This window comes from Perognathus longimembris, chromosome 7 (genome assembly GCF_023159225.1).
Source record: "Perognathus longimembris pacificus isolate PPM17 chromosome 7, ASM2315922v1, whole genome shotgun sequence".
In the NCBI taxonomy this organism is placed as follows: Eukaryota; Metazoa; Chordata; class Mammalia; order Rodentia; family Heteromyidae; genus Perognathus; species Perognathus longimembris.
The window spans coordinates 23,382,665-23,401,724 of NC_063167.1; the positions used below are offsets into that span (position 1 = coordinate 23,382,665).

At 51.4% G+C, this 19,060-nt stretch overlaps 1 protein-coding gene across 1 annotated transcript in view; it reads right to left on the minus strand.

Moving 5' to 3' along the window:
* Positions 1-207: 207 nt before the first annotated feature.
* The window catches only part of Grik3 (glutamate ionotropic receptor kainate type subunit 3), a 210,664-nt gene continuing 191,811 nt past the window's right edge, over positions 208-19,060 (minus strand). The window contains exons 13-16 of the mRNA XM_048350918.1: positions 17,468-17,685; positions 6,386-6,608; positions 5,714-5,964; positions 208-3,121 (exon numbers count right to left, since the gene is read on the minus strand). Coding sequence (XP_048206875.1) covers positions 2,927-3,121; positions 5,714-5,964; positions 6,386-6,608; positions 17,468-17,685 — 887 coding nt within the window. The 3' untranslated portion in view covers positions 208-2,926. The remainder of the gene's footprint in view (positions 3,122-5,713; positions 5,965-6,385; positions 6,609-17,467; positions 17,686-19,060) is intronic.

Genomic DNA, 19,060 nt, shown 5'->3' on the forward strand with positions numbered 1-19,060 from the left:
CGCCACTTCCCTCTCTTCCTCCCATCACAATCCACATATGTGCATAGCCTAAAAAAGAACATGACACATTCATAGAGCGTCATGCACCAAAGCACACGTGTGTGACTTGAGTATGATGCAGGTGTGTGTTGTGGAACCGTATTGGACAACACAGGACAGTGATTAATGACTGTGATTGGTGACAGCAAACTTACCAGGAATTGCAAAAAAAAAAAAAAAAAAAAAAAGGCCCTCCAAACAGGACAATCTGCCTACAACCAAGAAGCTACCTGCCTACCAGCCATGAGCCCCCAATGGGTTTCATTTACACTTGACCGTCTTCCTGTATGCCTGCCTACACAACCTCAGGAAATCTGTGACAAATGATCCCTTCCGAGACAAGAGTGCAAACAGACCCTGACGCCCCGCCTTCCTGATTGTCCGTGTCTGCTCCTGCTGTGAGCTAGGTCATATGTGCATGTCTGAACACATGTGAGCACACACACGCACACACACACACACTCCAATCCCACAAAGCTTTTCACATACAACATGCACTATCCCATGCCGTGTGACAGTCTGATTCTGTTCTCCTTATGCTCTTGGCTGGGCACACAAGCCTACATCCATGTACATATACCACACACACACACACACACACACACTCACACACGTGGACCCCTTGGTGACATGGCTTCTCCTTTTACACATATTTGGCTATGCTGCGGGTTTTATCCTGCCCTCCACCCTCTACCATTCACTGCACAAATAAACACACACACGTAAGCACACTCATGCACACGTACACATATCAACTCACCAGAACCCCATCACAACATGGCTTCTTCTGTTTTTACATAGACGGGGCTCTGTTGCTGGTCCAGAGTTGTCTCCCTCATCTCCAATTCACACGCATGCGCGCACACACCCCCACACACAATCAGGTCCCAAAGGAGTCCTCTATTATTGCATGCTCTGGACTGTAACACAGTCCATATCTGTCCTTTAGTCTCAGCCCCCAAACTCATACAAACTCAGACAAATACGCATATGTGTGCCCGCTACCTCCCAGCAGATGGCTTCCCTATCATTCCACGCACTGGGCTCTGCTGGATGTCTAAGCCCTCTTCTCCCTCCTCCAGTGAAGACAGCCATCAGAGCCGCCAAGGCCTGGGGAGCAGTGAGCTGGGGCTTGTGGTTCCCAGCCTGGAGGAGGAACAGGCTGGCTCATAGGAGCCCAGTGGCTCTCCTGCTCTGCTAGAGAACATTTATTACCTCTGCTGAGAAGGCCTTAGAGGCACAGAAATGTCACTCTTCTCAGCAGGGTCAGGAGAGAGGAGGACAGGGGTTGGCTGGCGTTCCCCAGTTCTCTGTCCACGATTTCTAGCCCTGTTCAGAGATTAGCCTTCCCCTTGACCACGGGAGGCCTGCTGGCCCTATCATGCTCTCTTTAAGGACACTTTGTGCCTAACCCTTCACGTCTCATTCTTTCTAAGAATGCGTGAGTCTTTGATTTTCAGGAAACTCATCAAAGCCAGCTGGGGCCTACAGCCATCTGGCCCTGCCCTCACTAGGTCTCCATTTGCCGCCCCTACTCTGCTGTCTTCCCCAAGCCTCATGAGGCTGTAGCTGCTCCGGACAAGAGACAAAGGGCCAGGGTGGCCTTGTGTCTCTGTGTTGGGTCTTTGGTTAATTCTCCAGGAGGCAGCTTCTCCCCCCTGATCCTTGGGACTTCTGTAGCTACCCCAAAGGATGTTGACAGATATCCTGTCCCTAAAGCTTTTTTGTTTTTCCTTCGTCTTCTTTTTGGTGGGGAACATCTTCAGGGTTGGCAAATCCAGGAGATCTTTTTGGATCCTCTCTGGATTTTCCCACCTACCCCCAAGTTAGCTTGTGCAGTAGGATATTGGCCCTTCTTTTGAGGAGGGCGACTTTCACTTAAATTTCGGCTTCTCTTCTTCCCCAGGATGACAGAGGGAGGCCGAGTTCAACTGGACAAGAATGAGGAGTTGCAGATGAATAGATGGCAAAGAGCTCAAGTTCCAACATGCCAACAGGGTTTAGAAAACAGCTTGTTAACCAGCAAAGTAAGGTCCATGGCTCAAGGACCCATGGGCTTTTCCTAGTATCTCCTGTACTTCTGCTGGGTTTCCACTATCGGTGGAGTCTTTGGGCATCCTTTTCGAAAGATTTAACAGGCTTTCTCTCCTCTGGCCAGAAAGTGGAGGGGAATTTGCTGCAGTCACTACTCCATTTACTTTCCTGGAGATTTTCTAGAGGAGGGAGAACCACTGAGGCATTGTCCACAGGAATCCAAAATGGCGGCATCTATCTGTATATTCTCTTCCTCCCATACCCAAGCTCCTCCTTCCTGCTTTGCCTTCAGCTTTGCCAAGGAGCTGTCATGGATGAAGCTAAGTCCCAAGACCAGGGCCAGGTGAGTAGCCTAGGAATACAGGTTGGCCATCCCTCGGCTTCCACTGGGACCCATGCTGTAATATCCTTAAGGCGCCCAATGTTTGTGCCTCTAGTCTCACGGTCAAGCCCTAGGAGATCTGGGCTCTTGGGGATGAAGTGGCAATAAGAGAGCTGCCTCCCATTTTCTGTGGCCTCTACGGGGCCATGGCAGACACGTTGATGCTGGAGGAGAGTTGATGTTGAGGAGTGGGAGGGTGAGTTTGGCCTGAGAGAGGCATGTGCTTCCTTTGGCCTTGGCTATCTTGGCTGGCAGCTTTAGAATCCCACAGAGACAAGAAGAGAATGAAGCCCAAGAAGCTGGCCTGGGGGCCTGCCGGTTTCCAGGTAGGTGAAGAGCAGAGGGTTCCTGGCCCAACATGTGGGCAGCGGGTCTGTTCCCAAGCCCAGTGTGGACTAGGGATGTTCCTTCTGGTCTCCTTTGCTTTGCTCTGCCTTGTGCCAGGCCTACAGTTCCCCACCCCACCTGTGCCTAGGGGAACACAGGAGCTAGTGATGTGCTGCAGGTCATACTGTCCTTGCCCGGAAGCCGGCGGTCATTGAACGTGTGCATGTTAATGACGGCATCTGTCTTGACCATCATGGGAGGCTGTGGCTTGTGCTTGACTCGACGCTGGCAAGTGAGAGAAAAACGAATCTCATCGGCCACGGTGCTGCAGAAGGACCTCTGCACAAGGGAAAGGGGCACATGAGTAGCGCCTGCTTCCTCAACATTTGCTAGCTTTTTTCCTCCAAAGTCTGCACTGATGCTATCCTGTCTTCCCTATACTTTCCCCTCACCACTCCTCTCCCCTTCTCCACCACTGCAAGATGAGTGCAAAGCCCATATGCTTGTTTGGAGACTGATGTAGAAGAGCTAGGGAATAACATCTCTAATCTCTCCCCATTTCACAGATGATCACACCGAGGCTCTGATTGGCATGTGTGTTAAAAAGTCTGATGGGCTCGATTTACCTGCCCTGGATTCTAGGGTAGGAATCAGCTGGTTTTACTCCCACAAGCCCCAGCCCCAGCACTGGGCCTAGCCCAGAAGTGCCTGTTGGATGCATGGGGTAGCTCATGCATTCTAGCTGAGAGACACTGGAGAAAGCCTAGCACATGTTTGTAAAGGGGTCCACTGGGAAGCAGGGCCCCACCAGGCTTTTGGTGACAATTGTCTCCTTCTGGTCTGGGTCCCTGCAGGTAGCCAAGAGGCACAGCTATCTGACAATGGTGGTTTTATTGTCCTGCACTCCTGTGGAGTGCAGTGGGGGTAGGTGATGACCCACCTTCCCCAGTGAGACCAGAACATGAGCACAGGAAGGCTTTAAATCCCAGCTCTGCCTCTAACCAGTCGTGATCTTTTCTAGACTCTTTCCTTACCTACTAGATGCAAACTATCATCACCCTCCAGCCTGCTTTCTTACATTCTGCAAGTATCTACGGAGCATCTATTTGCCAGGGACTGACCTAGGTATGAGGCTTGGAGCTATGCATTCGATCCTAGCTTGAGGGAACGGTGGTGTAATGATGGGACAGAAACGGAACAAATGTGCGAACAAGTAAATAATTCCGGGCACTGATAACCATGATCGATCACTTTAAGAGAATAAGGCAGCGAACTGGGATAGAAAGGGGCTGGGGATGGGAGGAGCTAGGGTGACATGAGCTGAGAACGGAGTGAGTAACCAGATGGTAGCGGGAATATGGTGGACTGGGGGCAGAGCTTTACATATGGGTAGAACAGGATGTACAAAGACCCTGAGCAAGAAAAATGCTTGTGGTACGGTCTAAAATGGTCAGTACGCATAGAGAGAGCAGGGCGGAGTAAGGAAGGAGGTTCACCTTCACCCCATGGACTTTTGGGTGGAATAAAAGTCCAGTCCCATCCTAATTGGAAATTCTAAAAAAATCTTTCTATTCTTCTTTCCCTTACTTTTTTAGGTCTGAGATCAGGACTTGAACGCAGTGCTTTTGCTCACTGGCTAGCGATCTACCAACTGAGTCACACCTAGAACCCCTTTCCTTCCTTTCCTTCTTTTTTCTCCTTCCCTTCCTTCTTCCCTCCCTCCTCCTCTCCCTTCCCTTCCATCCCTCCTCCACCCTCTTTGGAGTACTGGGGTTTGAACCCAGAATCTTGCACTTGCTAGGCAGGTGCTCTACCACTTGAGTCATGTCTCCAGCCTTTTTTGCTTGAGTGATTTTTTTTTTTTTTACATAGGGTCTCCCATGTTTGCCTGGGCTGTCTGGACCTTGAACCTCCTATTTATGCTTCTAGAAGAACTTGGATGACAGGCATTTACCATCAGACTCCAGATAGAATCTCCAAAACCTTTGCTCAGGCTGGTTTCAAACCATGATCCTCCCGATGATCTCTGCCTCCTGAGTAGCTAGGATCAAAGACAGGCGCCATTGTGCCTACCTCCATTGCACTTGGATAGCTGTATCAGCTTCCTGTTGTAATGGGCCCTCCATGACTAGCCCATCTACAGTCTCCTGTCACACTGGACCTGGATCCCTTTGAACCTCTCTGGAAGGGTTGATGCCCTGACCTAAAGTCTGTAAGCCCAGGTGCGCATTTAAACCACCCCATGAGCCTTCTGAAAATGCCAAAACCAGGCTCCGCCATGGGCCAATTAAACAGTTGTCTGGGAGTGAGGCCAGGGCATTAGCACTTAAAACTCTCCCTATGGTTCTAATTTGCTACAGGGACTCAGAACTACTGCCCAGCCACACTTGAATGAATCAGGCTAGTAAAGCCTACTTCCACTGTCAGCACGTTTCGGCCAGCCCTCTTAACTTTTCTTTCTTCTTTTTTTTTAATAAAAAATTTCAATTATGGAAATTTCTCAATATATGCAAAAGCAGAGAGAACAGTATAATGAACCTCAATGCCACCATCATCCAGCTTCAACAGTTACCCTGTTATTTTTTTTTTAAATAAAGGGAACGGATATAGTTTAAGTTTTAAACAGGGTTCCAGGTGCTGTGTGCTTTGTGGATGGCAGTGGGGGTGCACAGAGGCCACTTTTGGAAGGTATAGAGACTGGTGGTGGTGGTGGCTAGGGTGGACAAACTGGTAGGAAATGGGCTTCATCAGGACACAGAGGTGGAACTAGCAGGACTTTCCGAGGAGCTGGATACGGGGGAGGGGGGTGGCTACTGTCAGGCCATGCCTAGAATATAGGAGGATGGAAGCCAAGCGGATCTCATTGTCCATCCTCCGCCCCCCCCCCCCCGCCTCCCCCCGCCCCTGCGCGCAACCCCAGCGAGGCCTCACCTGCTCCCGCTCTGCTGTCTTCCGAAGCTTGTACACAAACTCGCCCACGGCCACCAGCACGGACAGGACCAAGCCAGCAGCCAGGACAATGAAGATGCCACCGATCTTCTGGATGCCCAGGGCGCTCGCCTCCTTGTTGTCCTCTTCCGGGCACCCGCTGCCCCGCCACCACTTCTCCTTCATGATGTGTAGCTTGTCCTCCTCCTGCAGCTGCAGGATGGCGATGGTGATCTTGTCCCGGTATGGAGAACCTGGCGGCAGGAGAGGGGATCCCCCTGGCTGTCGGTGGCATCCGCTTGCCCCTCCCTGCCAAAACCCCCTTGGTCGGAGCCAGCCCTCTGGGTCAGCCAAGGCCTCTCCTTCAGCTCCTCATGAGGAGGAGCCTATCCCTGAGGCCTTTCCTGAAATCAATGCAGGGGGCCTGGTGGGAGGTCCTGCTCACTGAGTGCTCTCGGGGTGAGGAAGGGAATGGATGCCCCCAAGCTGTTTGTCCCAGCTGTCACCACACCATGTAGGGCAGAGCATGACCTCTTTTGGAATGCTCCATCCCTGTGCTTATGGCTGAGGAAGCCCCATCTTTGTCAGTTCAAAGGAACGAGTTGGGGGACCACATGCTTGCATGGATACAGGGGTAACCTCACCCACCCTCCCAGCACCGGTGCCCTCGCTCACCCATGGGGGTGCCGATGCCGTAGCCCTTGGAATCGATGAGGCCTCCGATCTGGGTGAGATTGCAGTTCCTCTGGGTGACATACTCAATGGTGGTGGACTCCATTAGCAGTGCGTAGTCTGCCGTCAGCGTCCGCTGGATGCCCTCCTCGTTGTTCTTCACCAGTGCTGAGGGCTTGCTGCTCATGAAGGCCCACATCTTCTCAAAGGTGGAGATCTTGGATTTCTGGGTGTGAGAGAGTGGGGGAAAGCACACATGGTGACTGAGGCCCCCAGGAAATATGCTTTTGCAAGATGGTTTGGCCAGGCTGGGATTACTAACCTCTGCTGGCACTCTTTAGGGTAAAGGAGAGCTCAAGTGTGGAAACTGAGGCCCACCCTTGGAGGAGAGGTGGCAAAGCACACTGCTTGGGAGTGGTGAAGCTGAGATTACAACCCTGGCTCACTTCTTGGAAATCTGGATTCTTAGCCCTGGCACAAGTGATTTTCCAGGTGTGTGTGTGTGTGTGTGTGTGTGTGTGTGTGTGTGAGAGAGAGAGAGAGAGAGAGAGAGAGAGAGAGAGAGAGAGAGAAGCTGGGACTTGAACTCAGTTCTCTTGTTCATATTTGGCTGTTATTCTCAAGGCTGGTGATACACCACTTGAGCCATACCTTCGCTTCTAAATTTTTACTGGTTAATTAAATGAGAGTCTTTTGGAATTTTCTACCCAAGCTGGTTTCTAACCTTGATATTGAGATCTCCGCTTCCTGAGTAGCTAAAATTACAGGTGTGAGCAACAGGTTCCTGGACAGACTGACTTTTTAAAAGTTAAATTTTCTCTAACATCTATTAGACAGTTATTGTGTACAGGTTTTTACCTAAGAGCCTTTCTTGCATTAACCCATTGGTTCTTCACAGTATCATAGGAGTCAGGTGCTAGAATTAGCCCCATTTTACAGATGGGAAAGTTGAGGCTTGCCTGAGGTTACCCAGGTTCTAGATGGCAGAGCTAGGCCTCAGAGCCAGCCCCTCTGGTGTCTGAGTCTGTGACTGGAACCACTCATTGGGCCTGCGCCCCCTTTCCATGGAAAGTAGCCTTCTTTTTCCTGGGTGTGAGGGGAAGGCTGAAGGGTAGGCTTGACCTCAGCAGTGAGAGAGAAGCAGGGTGGGGATTCAGAGGGGGAAAAACCTGGGGACACTTGGAACAGGTGGTTTGCAAGCCACTGTGGCTGCTCCAGAGTCTGGGGCCACGGGGCTGGTGGGGTATTTTGCATGGACAAAACTGGTGTTCCGAGGGTCCCAGGCCTCCTGGGTAGCAGCTGCCTTGGGGAGATTCAGCTAGATCACTAGGGCCAGGAGAAGGATGGGCCAGGGCTGCCCAGGGTACAAGGCATTCAGGAGACATCTTGGTGTGTGCCAGCTGCCTTCTTCTGGCAGGGGCGGCCCTGGCCCAGTTGGTCCATGGAAGCTGGGGGCTTCCCTACGTTGGGCACCCCCCCTCCCATCATGTGAGCTCTTTCCCAGTCTGGCTGTGGCTTTCTGTGACGTTAGCCTGCCTGACTGGCACCCAGCCCAGCTCTGGTGTGCGTGACAGCATGGGTGTGCTCCCACAGGCTGGCACAGGCTTGGGGGATGGGGGGGGGGGCAAGAAAGAAGCTGTGCCTAGCAGGAATGAGGCAGGGAGCCTGGGAGGAACATGTCCTTTCTGCCTATGCCAGGGGATGAGCCCTGTGAAACCAGTCCTGGAGACCTTGCGTGAGGGGAAGAGGCCGGGATGGATCCTCCAAACAAAGGTAGGACTACTTGGAATTTCATGTGATCAAGTGAGTGCCCATAAGGACTCCTTTGGGCGCAAGGCATGGGGCAGCCACTCCTCTGCCTGGAGATTCACCTGCCCCAAAGCCGAAGGCATGAAGGCCTCAGATGCCCAAAGCCTCCCTAGGCTTCTGCTCCAGCTCCTCAGCTCCCTCGGCAGCGACTCTGGTTCTGCACTCACCTCCCAGCCTTTTGTGCTCAGCCGTGCCTCCCAGCCGTCCTCTGCCCTTCTTCCCCACCAGCTCCTCTTCCCTGAAAGGCTTTCCTCGTTTCTCTGGAGCCACCTGTGTCTTACTGTCCAGATGATTTCCGACACGTAGATGCTCCAGCTGTCAAGTTTCTTTGCCCTCCTCCTTTCTCTCCAGTTTCTACACTGCTCCAAATGATTCCTCACTTCGTGCTATCATGCCCTGTGCCACCCCCTCCTCCTGAGCGTGGGCTGGACCTACTGGCTTGTTTATAATTGTTCCCCAAAGTGAGAGGACATTGCTTCTAAGATGTGTTTCAAGGGGTTGTCACTTAATCTTGTTTGTTTGTGCTCTCTTTGGCTCTTCGCTCCCAGTGGAAATGATGCCATGCTGTGAACTGCCTTCTGCAAGGCCCACAGAGGGTGGCATTTGGTCAACAGAGAAGAACTAAACCTCCGTCCATAACCTGAGGTAGAACTGAGTCCTGGCCTCAACCCTGTGCTGAGAAGCCAGGCCGTGAGATGACTGCCGTGCTGGCCATCAGCATGCGGCTTCCAGCCTTAGGAGATGCCCTGAGCTGAAGCAGGCCGCTCAGCTCTGCCGGGTTCCTGCTCTACAACTGTGAGACAAAAGATGCTGTTTCAAGACACCCAGTTGTGGGCAATTTGTTATACAGCAGTAGATAACAAATACACTCTCTTGCCTGCATACTCCCATGAGCTATTTTTGTTCTTGTTATAGTTGCTTTTTCAGATAATTATTAATTCCAACTATTGCTATAATCAAATTATCCAAGTCCAACCATTTCTGCTTTGCCAGATACATATGCCTGCCAGATCCGGAACATTCTGGTTATTGTGACCTGAATGTTGTTCTCCTTCAGTGTCTCTGGCTCCATATTTGCTTTGTTCCTGTCTCTTCCACTTTTCAAATCATCTCCCTTCTACCAGAGATGGCAACCAGGTATGCACGAGGCCACCAGCACTCTCCTGATATTTCCTAATGCATCTGCCCATGAATCCATGAATCCATGCACGTGTGCATCCATCTGTCCTGTCCCTCATGCATCTGGTCCTGGTCCCACCCACTACACTTGTCTACCCAGCAGCTGATTCTACTGGCTATCCAACTACGTGCCTGCTCTGTCACTTCTTTACCAACTCGTCTTCCATCATCTGTCCATCCATCCATCCACCCACCCATCCATTCTTTTCCCCTTCTAGCCATCACCATCCATCCACCTTTTCTCATTTTCCAGTCCTCCAAACTCACTGCTTTCATGGTCTCGAGGCAGAAGGGTCTGCAACTCTGTTTCTCTGGGGTGGCCTCCCATTGTCCTTGCCCGGGTACTTGGGCCCCATTCTCAGTTGCATCTGCTCCCCATTAAGTCCTATCCTTCAGTAATTTGGGGGGGTTATAAAACTGGGAAACCCCTCTGGACTGTCTGTGGTAGGGTGAGATAAAGCTGGGGCCTCTCTCTTATCATCATGGGCGTGGTCACCAGGGGCCTGAGTCTGTCACTGGCCTGGGTTACAGTAACCTCCCCCGAGAAGGGAGTCCTGCATACTTAGGGTTCCTGCGTCATCTCACCCATCCCAGCTCTGGTGGGAACCCTAATAAGGATTATATTTTGAGGCCAGTCACCCAAATCAATTAATGGAATCATTTGGAGCAGCCAATATAGGGCGATCTGCCAGAATTAGAGATGCTTTTTCTTTTCTTTTTTTAAATCAGGAAAATTGGCAAGAAAGGAAGTTTCAGGCTCATGACTTTCAATTCCAACCTCCTCAAAGAAGTAAATTGATGTCTCCCGAGTGAAGATTTTTAAGCTCGAGAATTTAACATGGCTGCAGAAGAGAACGTGTATGAGTCCATATATGTATATGTATATATGTGTGTGTGTATATACCCACACACATACATATGTATAAGCTTCAAAGAGAGCCGAACCCCAGGAACTTCATGCAGAGAGGCAGCTGCAGTGGGATCCCATGCGAGGCCTTGGGTATTCTCCATGCTGGAAAGGAGGCCTTTCCCTAAACTAATTAGCTTGCTCATCCCGGATGTGCACTCTTGGGACTCATTGCATCTGTGTTCCCGGGCAGCTAATCATTCCTGTTGGGCTATTTCCATGGGGACCAGAAGGCTTCTCTGTGGCCCTTGCCTTTGCCCATGGTTACAGCACCCAGAAGCACGCTGGATGCCACACAGACACCCCCGAAGCTGGCCTGTGAGAGGAGGCGGCTGAGCTACTGCAGGGGAGGAGGTCAGAGACACCAGGAAGGGGCAGGGCCACTGTGTGGATTCTAGGGTCACACTAACCTGGGTTCAAATGCAAGCTCCTTTGTGACCCCGGGTAACTGAACCTCATTTCCTATTGTAAAAGGGAGTCTTAAGAATGACTAAGCTAGGCACTAGTGGCTTGCACCAGTACTCCAAGCTACTCATGAGTGTAAGATCTGAGAACTGGGTTTGAAGTCTGCCAGGGGAGCAGGAAAGTCCTTGATACTCTTACCTTCAGTTAACCACCAAAAAGCTAGAAATGGAGCTGTGGCTCAATGGTAGAGTGCCAGATTGGAGTGGAAAGGCTAAGGGACAGTGCCTAGGCACTGAGTTCAAGCCTAGTACTGATAGGCAGGCAGGCGCACACACACACACACACACACACACACACACACACACACACATCTAGTACATAGAGCTACTGTGAACATTCTGTGAGAAAGAGTGGCAGAAGTGCTATGAACACAAGAGCCAGGTCCCTGAGTTCTGTATATGGCCAGCATTAGGCCTTTCTGTAAGGCTCCTTAATTCTCTCCACAGTGTAGTTTCCCCCACTGAGAAGCCGGGTAAGAATCTTCACAGTGCAGCGAAGCTACAGGAAGCTAATGATACTTAGGAGCAGAAAATGAAACGCTGACAGGGCCAGGCCCAGTATGGGAAAGAGCTGGAGAAGGCTAGGTGGGAATCTAGAAACGGGAGCCAGCCACTGCCTCTGAGCTCCTGCAACTGCTGCCCTGTAGGAGAGCCAGCTCAAGGATGCCAGATCGTTCACATTTTCAAGAGGCAGGATATGTGAATTTTTTAAAAGCAACAACTTCCAAATTTCAAAATGTGCTACTAACTAATAAAAAACCCTACCCATCTCTACACTAAATAAAACCAATAGGGGCCCCACAAATAATGTCTACAGGATGGATAGGCGCGTGTATCTCCAGTTTCCAAAAGTAAACAATATAGTTAACAGTAAGACAGGTGTCACTGGCTTACACCTATAATCCTAACTACTTGAGACAGAGATCATGGGGCTCGTGGTTCATGAACTGCCTGGGCAAAAAGTTGCTGAGACTCCCAACTCAATCCAGACGCTAGGTGTGGTAGTATGTGCCTGTCATTTCAGCTACATGGGAAACTTAAAATAGAATTGCTGTCTTGACTAGCCCAGGCATAAAAGCAATATCTAACCTCAAGTAAAGAGGACTGGAGTCATAGCTCAATTGGTAGAATGCCTGCCTAGCAAACACATGGCTCTGGGTTCAAATCCAAATACTGCTAAAATACAAAAAGATAGTTGACATTGTTTACATGCCTACCATGTGCCAGGTACTGGCGTAAGCTCTATTAATAAATTCTTCCATTTTATCATCTCACCAACTGCATGAGGTTGAGGATTATTAATGCCACCACTTCGCAGATGAGGAAACTAAGGCACAGGGAGGGTCTTAGTGACTAGTGACTTAGCAGTTTCCCTTCCTTCCTTCCTTCCTTCCTTCCTTCCTTCCTTCCTTCCTTCCTTCCTTCCTTCCTTCCTTCCTTCCTTCCTTCCTTCCTTCCATTTTGTGCTGGTAATGGGGCTCAAACTCAGAGCCTGGGTGTTGTCCCTTAGCTTTTTTCACTCAAGGCTAGCACTCCCACTTAAGCCACAGTTCCACTTCTGGTTAATTGGAGCAAAGAGTGTCTCAAGCTTTTCTGCTCAGGCTTGCCTCAAACCACAACGCTCAAGCCTCAGCCTTCTGAGTAGCAAGAATGACAGCACCCAGCTTGAATTAGCAGTCTTCAGTGACTTCCCCATTGGCCTTTGCTAACATAGACTTTGCTTGTTGCTGTTCAGGTGCCTGCTCCAGCTAGATTTCTTCCATTTGAAGACTTCTAGGCTCTTCTCACATTGCTCACCTCTGTGCGGAGACCCCAGATAACCACCTGGTGACAGGAGGAACCAATGTCCCCTTCAGAGCCCAGGAGGCCCAGTCCAGAGGAACCTGGAAGAAGAGGGCACCTGCTGGCTGGCCCCTCTCCGGCGTGTTCCGGTGAGCCATCTGCCTCCCGAGGAAGAGACTTAGCTCTGGCCCTGGACTAGCCACTGGCTGTGCATCAGCCCCCTGACTCCTCCGGCAGATCACTGCATGGTGGGAACCGGGGTCCACATACACACGTGAACAAGACGAGGCTTGAAAGAAGTGACGTGACTTGTCCGAGGCCACCCAGTGGAGACAGCACCCTGATCCTCACCTCCTGGCCTGCTTGTCAAACAACAGCTACTTGACTGGGCCAGTGTGGGCCACTGCAGCCCAGTCCCTGCATTCTAGCCCTCCCTCCCTTCTTCTGTGACAAGGCAGGGCTGAGTCTGAGACTGGAGAAGCTGGCGGCTGCTACGGGGGGAGCAGCCCCCGCAGTCCCTCCACTGAGGAACAAGTCTGCTGTGTAGCCGGGGCCAGGGGATGGGCAGGAGGACCTCTCCAAATGCCTTTCAGGTTAGATGTTTGCCACCAAGGCCTCTACAGGGCCAGGTCTGTAAAGCCCAGGAGCCTGGGACTGGCTCCCCTCCCCGACTGTCCCTATTCCTTTCTTTAGGTGCCCCTTCCTCCCTCCCCCAATGTGGAGCTCCCCAGGCCCACCACCCAAAGAGGGAGGAATTCCTGCAGAAGCTGTCTTCCCACATTCTCTCCCTTCAAAGCCACCCAGCCTCCTGCAAAGAGCATGCATGCCCCCCCTCCATACACATACTCTTCTTTACATTTTGCCTACATATTTTCACAGCCAAACTGCTTTCAAAGGCCTCCTTTTTTATCTCCTAATTAATTTTTATCTTCTAAGACGGAGGGAGGACAACACAGGAGACACTGTTTGTGATGTCTGCTGCTCCCTGACAACTCTCCAAGGCAAAGCTCCTGGGGAGGGATGGGACTGCCTCTAGCCACATCTCCAGGCAGGCTGCTGGCTGGAGGGGCTGAGGGGGCGGTTGGACTCCCAGACAGCCTGATGGCCTGCTTCCTGGTGTCAGCATCCTTGGAGAGAAAGGGGGTGCTCCCTGGTGATCCACTCTCAGCTGAGGGATGGGAAGAAAGGGGGCTATGACTATTCACAGCCTAGCCAGGAATATGGTACCCATAGAAATGAACTCCACCTTCCTGGCACCCCCTTGTGGGGAGGGGGTCAGTTCAGAACCTCAACATTACCTTCTGAGTCTTTTAATGACCTCTTGCCGTCTTTTAATGCAACAACCATGTTCCAGCAGCATTTGATGAGTCTAAGGCAAGTCTAAGGTGCCAGGACTAGGGTAGGCCTAACTATGGCTTCACTCTTCCCCAAGTGGGACTTGCTGTGAGGGCTATGGTAGGGTCCTTAGGGAGGGAATATGGACCTAGTGACAATGAGCACGTGGCTTTGCAGCTGGATTGCTTGGGTTCGAATCACAGCTCTGAGTTTCACATGCTGGGTATGATTAGGCAAATCAGTGAGCCTCCCTGAACCTTGCTTTCATCTACCCACTAGGGTTGTTCTGAGGGTGGTGTGAATAAATACAGGCCGAACAATTGCAATAATGCCTGGCACACAGTAGATGATCCACCAGTGTTACTGTGCCAACAGCCACTAGACCTCTGGGCTACTCCTAGAACTGACTTCTGTCTAACCCTAGTGCCAACCTTGTTGTACACACTCTGGTGCAGGGGAGAGAACCCCACAGTGGGCGTAGGAGAGGGCACTGTGTGTGTGTGTGTGCAGACAGAATTCCTGACATTGTGCCTGGCTCCACGCACTGATCCACAGGGGGATCTAGCTCCTGTGGGGTTCCGCCTCTAGTTAAAGTCCAGTCTCCTTCCAGCCCTAACCTGCAGATGTTCTGTGAGAACAAGGAGATGTGAACCAGGCTCAGGAAGGAGGGCCAGGACAGGGACTGAGAGAGATGGTTTGCCAGATACCAAGCGGGAGCGGTGCTTCTAGCTCACCCTCTGAGCTGTCACTACTGTATCTCTGATCAGGTTCCTCCCTTCACATGACAGTCCCATCCATGTGGCTGCCAGGAGAGAAAGCCAGGAAGAGGAGCTTCACGTGGGTTCAGGCAGGAGACAATGTGGCTAGACACACAGGGATTAATTGGCCATTGGGACACCGCCATAGTGGATGTGGTCATTCAGCAGGATGTGCAGTGGCTGTCTCTAGCCAACTGGTCCTTGAGCCCCAGAGTCCCCCGTGGGTGGTAGCATCCATGTCCTCTTCTGCCCTCCTCACTGTGCCATTTGCAGGGAAAGTGGGTGAGGGTGGAGTGGGTTGCAGGGGAGGCAGTTGCTGCTTGATGCTGAGGACAGAGGCTCAGTGGGGAGCTGGGCCTCGGCTTTGGGAAGCCAATCTGAGCATCTTAGCATGGAGGGAGGGCGAGGGCATCCAATCAGCTGCAATGAGCCTGCATCGGGCTTATTTATGCAGTTTCCCTTTGATCGGGAGCCCTGCTTAGAGATGGGCTCATGCCTAATGCATGAGAGCGGCTCTGGCACAGTCAAAGGGCTGGGCTGCAGCCCAGGGATAGGCAAGGAGCAGACATGCGCGCGTGCACACACACACACACACACACACATTCAGGCACATATGCACACACGGGCCATCATGCAGACACGCACACATACTCATACACACATTACCCTTTACTCTTACCTTGGCACACCTCTTGGGGACAGTCAAGCAGGCAGATGAACATACACTCTGTGTACACACACTCACACAATGGATATTCTGGAACTCACTTGTGTACACTCATAGGCACATATCCATGTGCCCATATCACAGAGAGAGAGATTGCATACACTCAGTGGTGTATACACAACATGTCCGGACAGATATAAAGACACCCACACAGGGACACTATTCCATTCTCATGTGCACACATGTGTACACAAATGTACCCTTACATGTTATCTACACATATGCACAAAACCATGCTAGTATGTACACATTCTACCAGACTTGCTTATGTTTCAGAACAGAGTCACTGGGAGCTGTTGGCACAGATACATCTGTAATCCTAGCTACTGGGGAGGCTTGAGATTTGAGGATCAAAGTTTGAAGTCAGGCCAGGCAGGAAAGTCCTCCATAAAACTCTTATCTCTAATGAACCAGCAAAAAGCTGAAAGTGGACTGTGGCTCAAATGGTAGAGTGCCAGCCTTGAGTGAAAAAGCTCAGGAGCAGTGCCCAGGCCCTGAGTTCAAGCCCCAGGACTGGCACCAAAAAATAAATAAATAAAAAGGAACAGAGAGTCCCAAAGAGCTTCTGACACTGCTCTGACAATGTTTTAATCTCCCCTGGCTCTCAATGCATGGCTGTGGCCTGTTAGGTACACCATCAGTGATCATGGCATCTGGGGGGGGGGGAGGGCGGGAGCACATCCAGAGGGGAGCCCCTCGCTTCTCTCTCTTCACTAATCTGCTTCCACCCCCAAGTGGGGACACAAGGGGGCCGGGTAGGGAGTACGAGGAGCTCTAGTGCCTGCCCAGTTGTCCGGTTGAGCAATTTCCCATTCTTTGCACAGGCTTCACCGAGGCTCAATTCATTTCTTGGAGGCTAGGCCTAGCAGGCAGGAGGCCAGAGCCAGAGATGGGGATGCAGGGATCAGAGGAAAGGCAAACCCTCCAGCTTCCAGTGACTGAGAGCAGTTATTAATAAATGAAGGGATGAACTACGGCTGCAGAGTTCCCAAGTCCTGATCACTCCTAAGGGGTAATTAGAGCATTGGTTCTCAACGGGGGGCGGAGGGGTCCCTCCCTGGACCAGAAGTACCAACGTTACCTGGGAATTTGGTCAGAAATGCTAGTTTTTTTTTTTTTTTTTTTGGCCAGTCCTGGGCCTTGGACTCAGGGCCTGAGCACTGTCCCTGGCTTCTTCCCGCTCAAGGCTAGCACTCTGCCACTTGAGCCACAGCGCCGCTTCTGGCCGTTTTCTGTATATGTGGTGCTGGGGAATCGAACCTAGGGCCTCGTGTATCCGAGGCAGGCACTCTTGCCACTAGGCTATCTCCCCAGCCCCAGAAATGCTAGTTTTTGCTTGACCCCATCCCGGGCCTCCTGAGGGTGGGACCGGCACTCTGCTCTCCGGGGATTTTGAAGGCACATTCAAGATGCAATACTGTTGGCTTAGAACACAGGCTTTGGGGAAGGCAGACCTGAGTTAGGGTCTGGCTCCTCCAGCTGTGAGTCCTTGGGCTCATGTAAAATAGGAATAACGACAGGGCCACCCTCACAGGACTCGTCACGAAGGTTCAGTTAGCCCTCGCCCTGAGCACAGTACCCGACCCACTGTGAGTGCTAAGAGTTGGCAACTATTGCTAAGCATTACTGTCATTCAGTCGTGGTGGGACCCCATTGGAGTAGACAGAGATCTTTATCAAAACCCCTCAGCAATCTGGGAGTGTCACATGCTGAGCAAGGCTCCCCCCCAACTTCAAGAGGCTCCCCCCTGCTCCCTGGGGACAATGGAGGCCACCCAGACCCCAAGCAAAAGGCAGAGCATTCACTGGACCCAGGCCTTTCTGTGTCCGAGTCCCTTCTCACCGCCTTTCCCTCCATTTCCTTTCTCTCTATGATCTCTGACGATTCACATTCTTTGTCCTACCCACAGAAACTTCTAGAATTTGAGACCAATCTTCATGGTTCACTTCTCCACAGCTTCCCTTATATGTCAATTGGTCTAAACATGAAGGCCCTGAGTCCCAGAGTTCCTGGCCCGTGGGCTCTTGAGCAGTGAGGGGAGGGCAGACTCGCCCTGTCTCCTCACTCTCCTCTTCTCAGTAGAAGGTCAGCTTGGGATGTGCCATGGGGAGGAGAGAGCCTCACCTTGAAAAAGGTCATCGTCGCTCCGTCCTTGACAGCCCCATACTCGATTTTGGTTTGTTTGGCGAGGTCGTCGGCAGAGTCGATGGGCGACTCCATGCGCTCCACCGTTAGGAAGGCAGCCAGGTTGGCCGTGTAAGAGGAGATGATGATGAGTGTGAAGAACCACCAGATGCCACCAATGATGCGCGTAGACAGAGCTTTGGGCATCAGTTCGGACCCTGAGGGAGGGGAGGAGACAGGAGGAGCCTTACAGTGTGCTGACCAGGGCTGCATGGTTCTCATGGGTCATGACTGTCCCTGCCACTGATATAAAAGCTGACCAGGGTCCCTCTGCATTACCTGGAAGCTTGTTGGAAATGCACATTCCCAGGCAGCACCCCAGGACCTAAAAAATGGGTAACTTCCGGTTGGGGCTGGCTGCATAAGGCAGGAACAGCTTTTTGACCAGTTTCCAGGTGGTTCTGACCCAGGCTGAAATGTAAGAATCACGGCTCCCAAACAACGCCAGCATTCACAGGATCGTCAGCCCCTCAGATACCTATCTGTGGCCACGGTGGGGGGAACCCGACCCCTGGGTTCTTCTGTGCATCCTACTTCCTCTGTGTGACCCTATGCCCGGTACTCGCCCTGTCTGGGACTGCTGCATTGTAGAGAATTGTCCTTCCTCTGTCCCAGCCTTGCCGAAATACCGTGATGCCGCAATGGTATAATTTGAGGAGAGATTGGTCGGAAATACAAGTGATGTACAAATAGAAGATTGCTATGCGGCACTTGGCAGGAGGAGAAAAATCAACATTTTTGGAAGCTCTAAGTTGAAATATATCACTCTTCTTCCCCGACCTTGGGTGTGGAGTACAATTCAGATGAAACCTTCTAACTGAAGTAATTAACTAGGCAGCTTTCAAGAGATTTAAATAGCGAGTGACTCCTGAACTTTCCAGAATATTTGGACCTGCAATCTAAAAAGCCTCTGCTTTGATATGGATGATTTTTTTTCTCAAAGAAATGACTCAAGGGAGAGTTTTTCAAATACATAACTATTTTTTTCCCCTCCTAATCAAAACCATGCAGGGAAGGCATTGGGGGCCTGGGCTTTGAATAGCAGCAGGAAGCAGATGAGGGGAAGTTATTACTGCAATGAGAGCCTTCTAGGTCTTTCTCAACTGTCAATGAACAAAGATGATGGGCAAAGAAGCAAGGTGAGGCTTTCGGACATTTGTTAATAGCTGGGACAGAGGGAGGCACTCCCCTTGAAGGTCGCCGCCTGTGACTTCCCAGCTGCAGGAGCCCGGAAGGTTCCTCAGCACCCATTCCCAGCTGACCGCTCTGCACCTTCTCAAGTGGCTGCACCTAAGGCTCCAGCTGAGCCCCTACCCCACCCTCCTCCCAGCAAAGGAGAATGGCTTTGTGTTGTTTGCTTGGGATTCCTGCCCAGTCTCAAGCTCCTGCTCTGCCTCGGTGTGTCCGAGAGGACTCTCCGGCACAGGACAGATCTGCTTCTTCCTCTTCTGATGAATTCATGCACCCAGAACTGGGCACAATGTGGTGGGCACTCAAGAAAATATTGTTCAGTAAGCCAAGCTCAGAGAGACA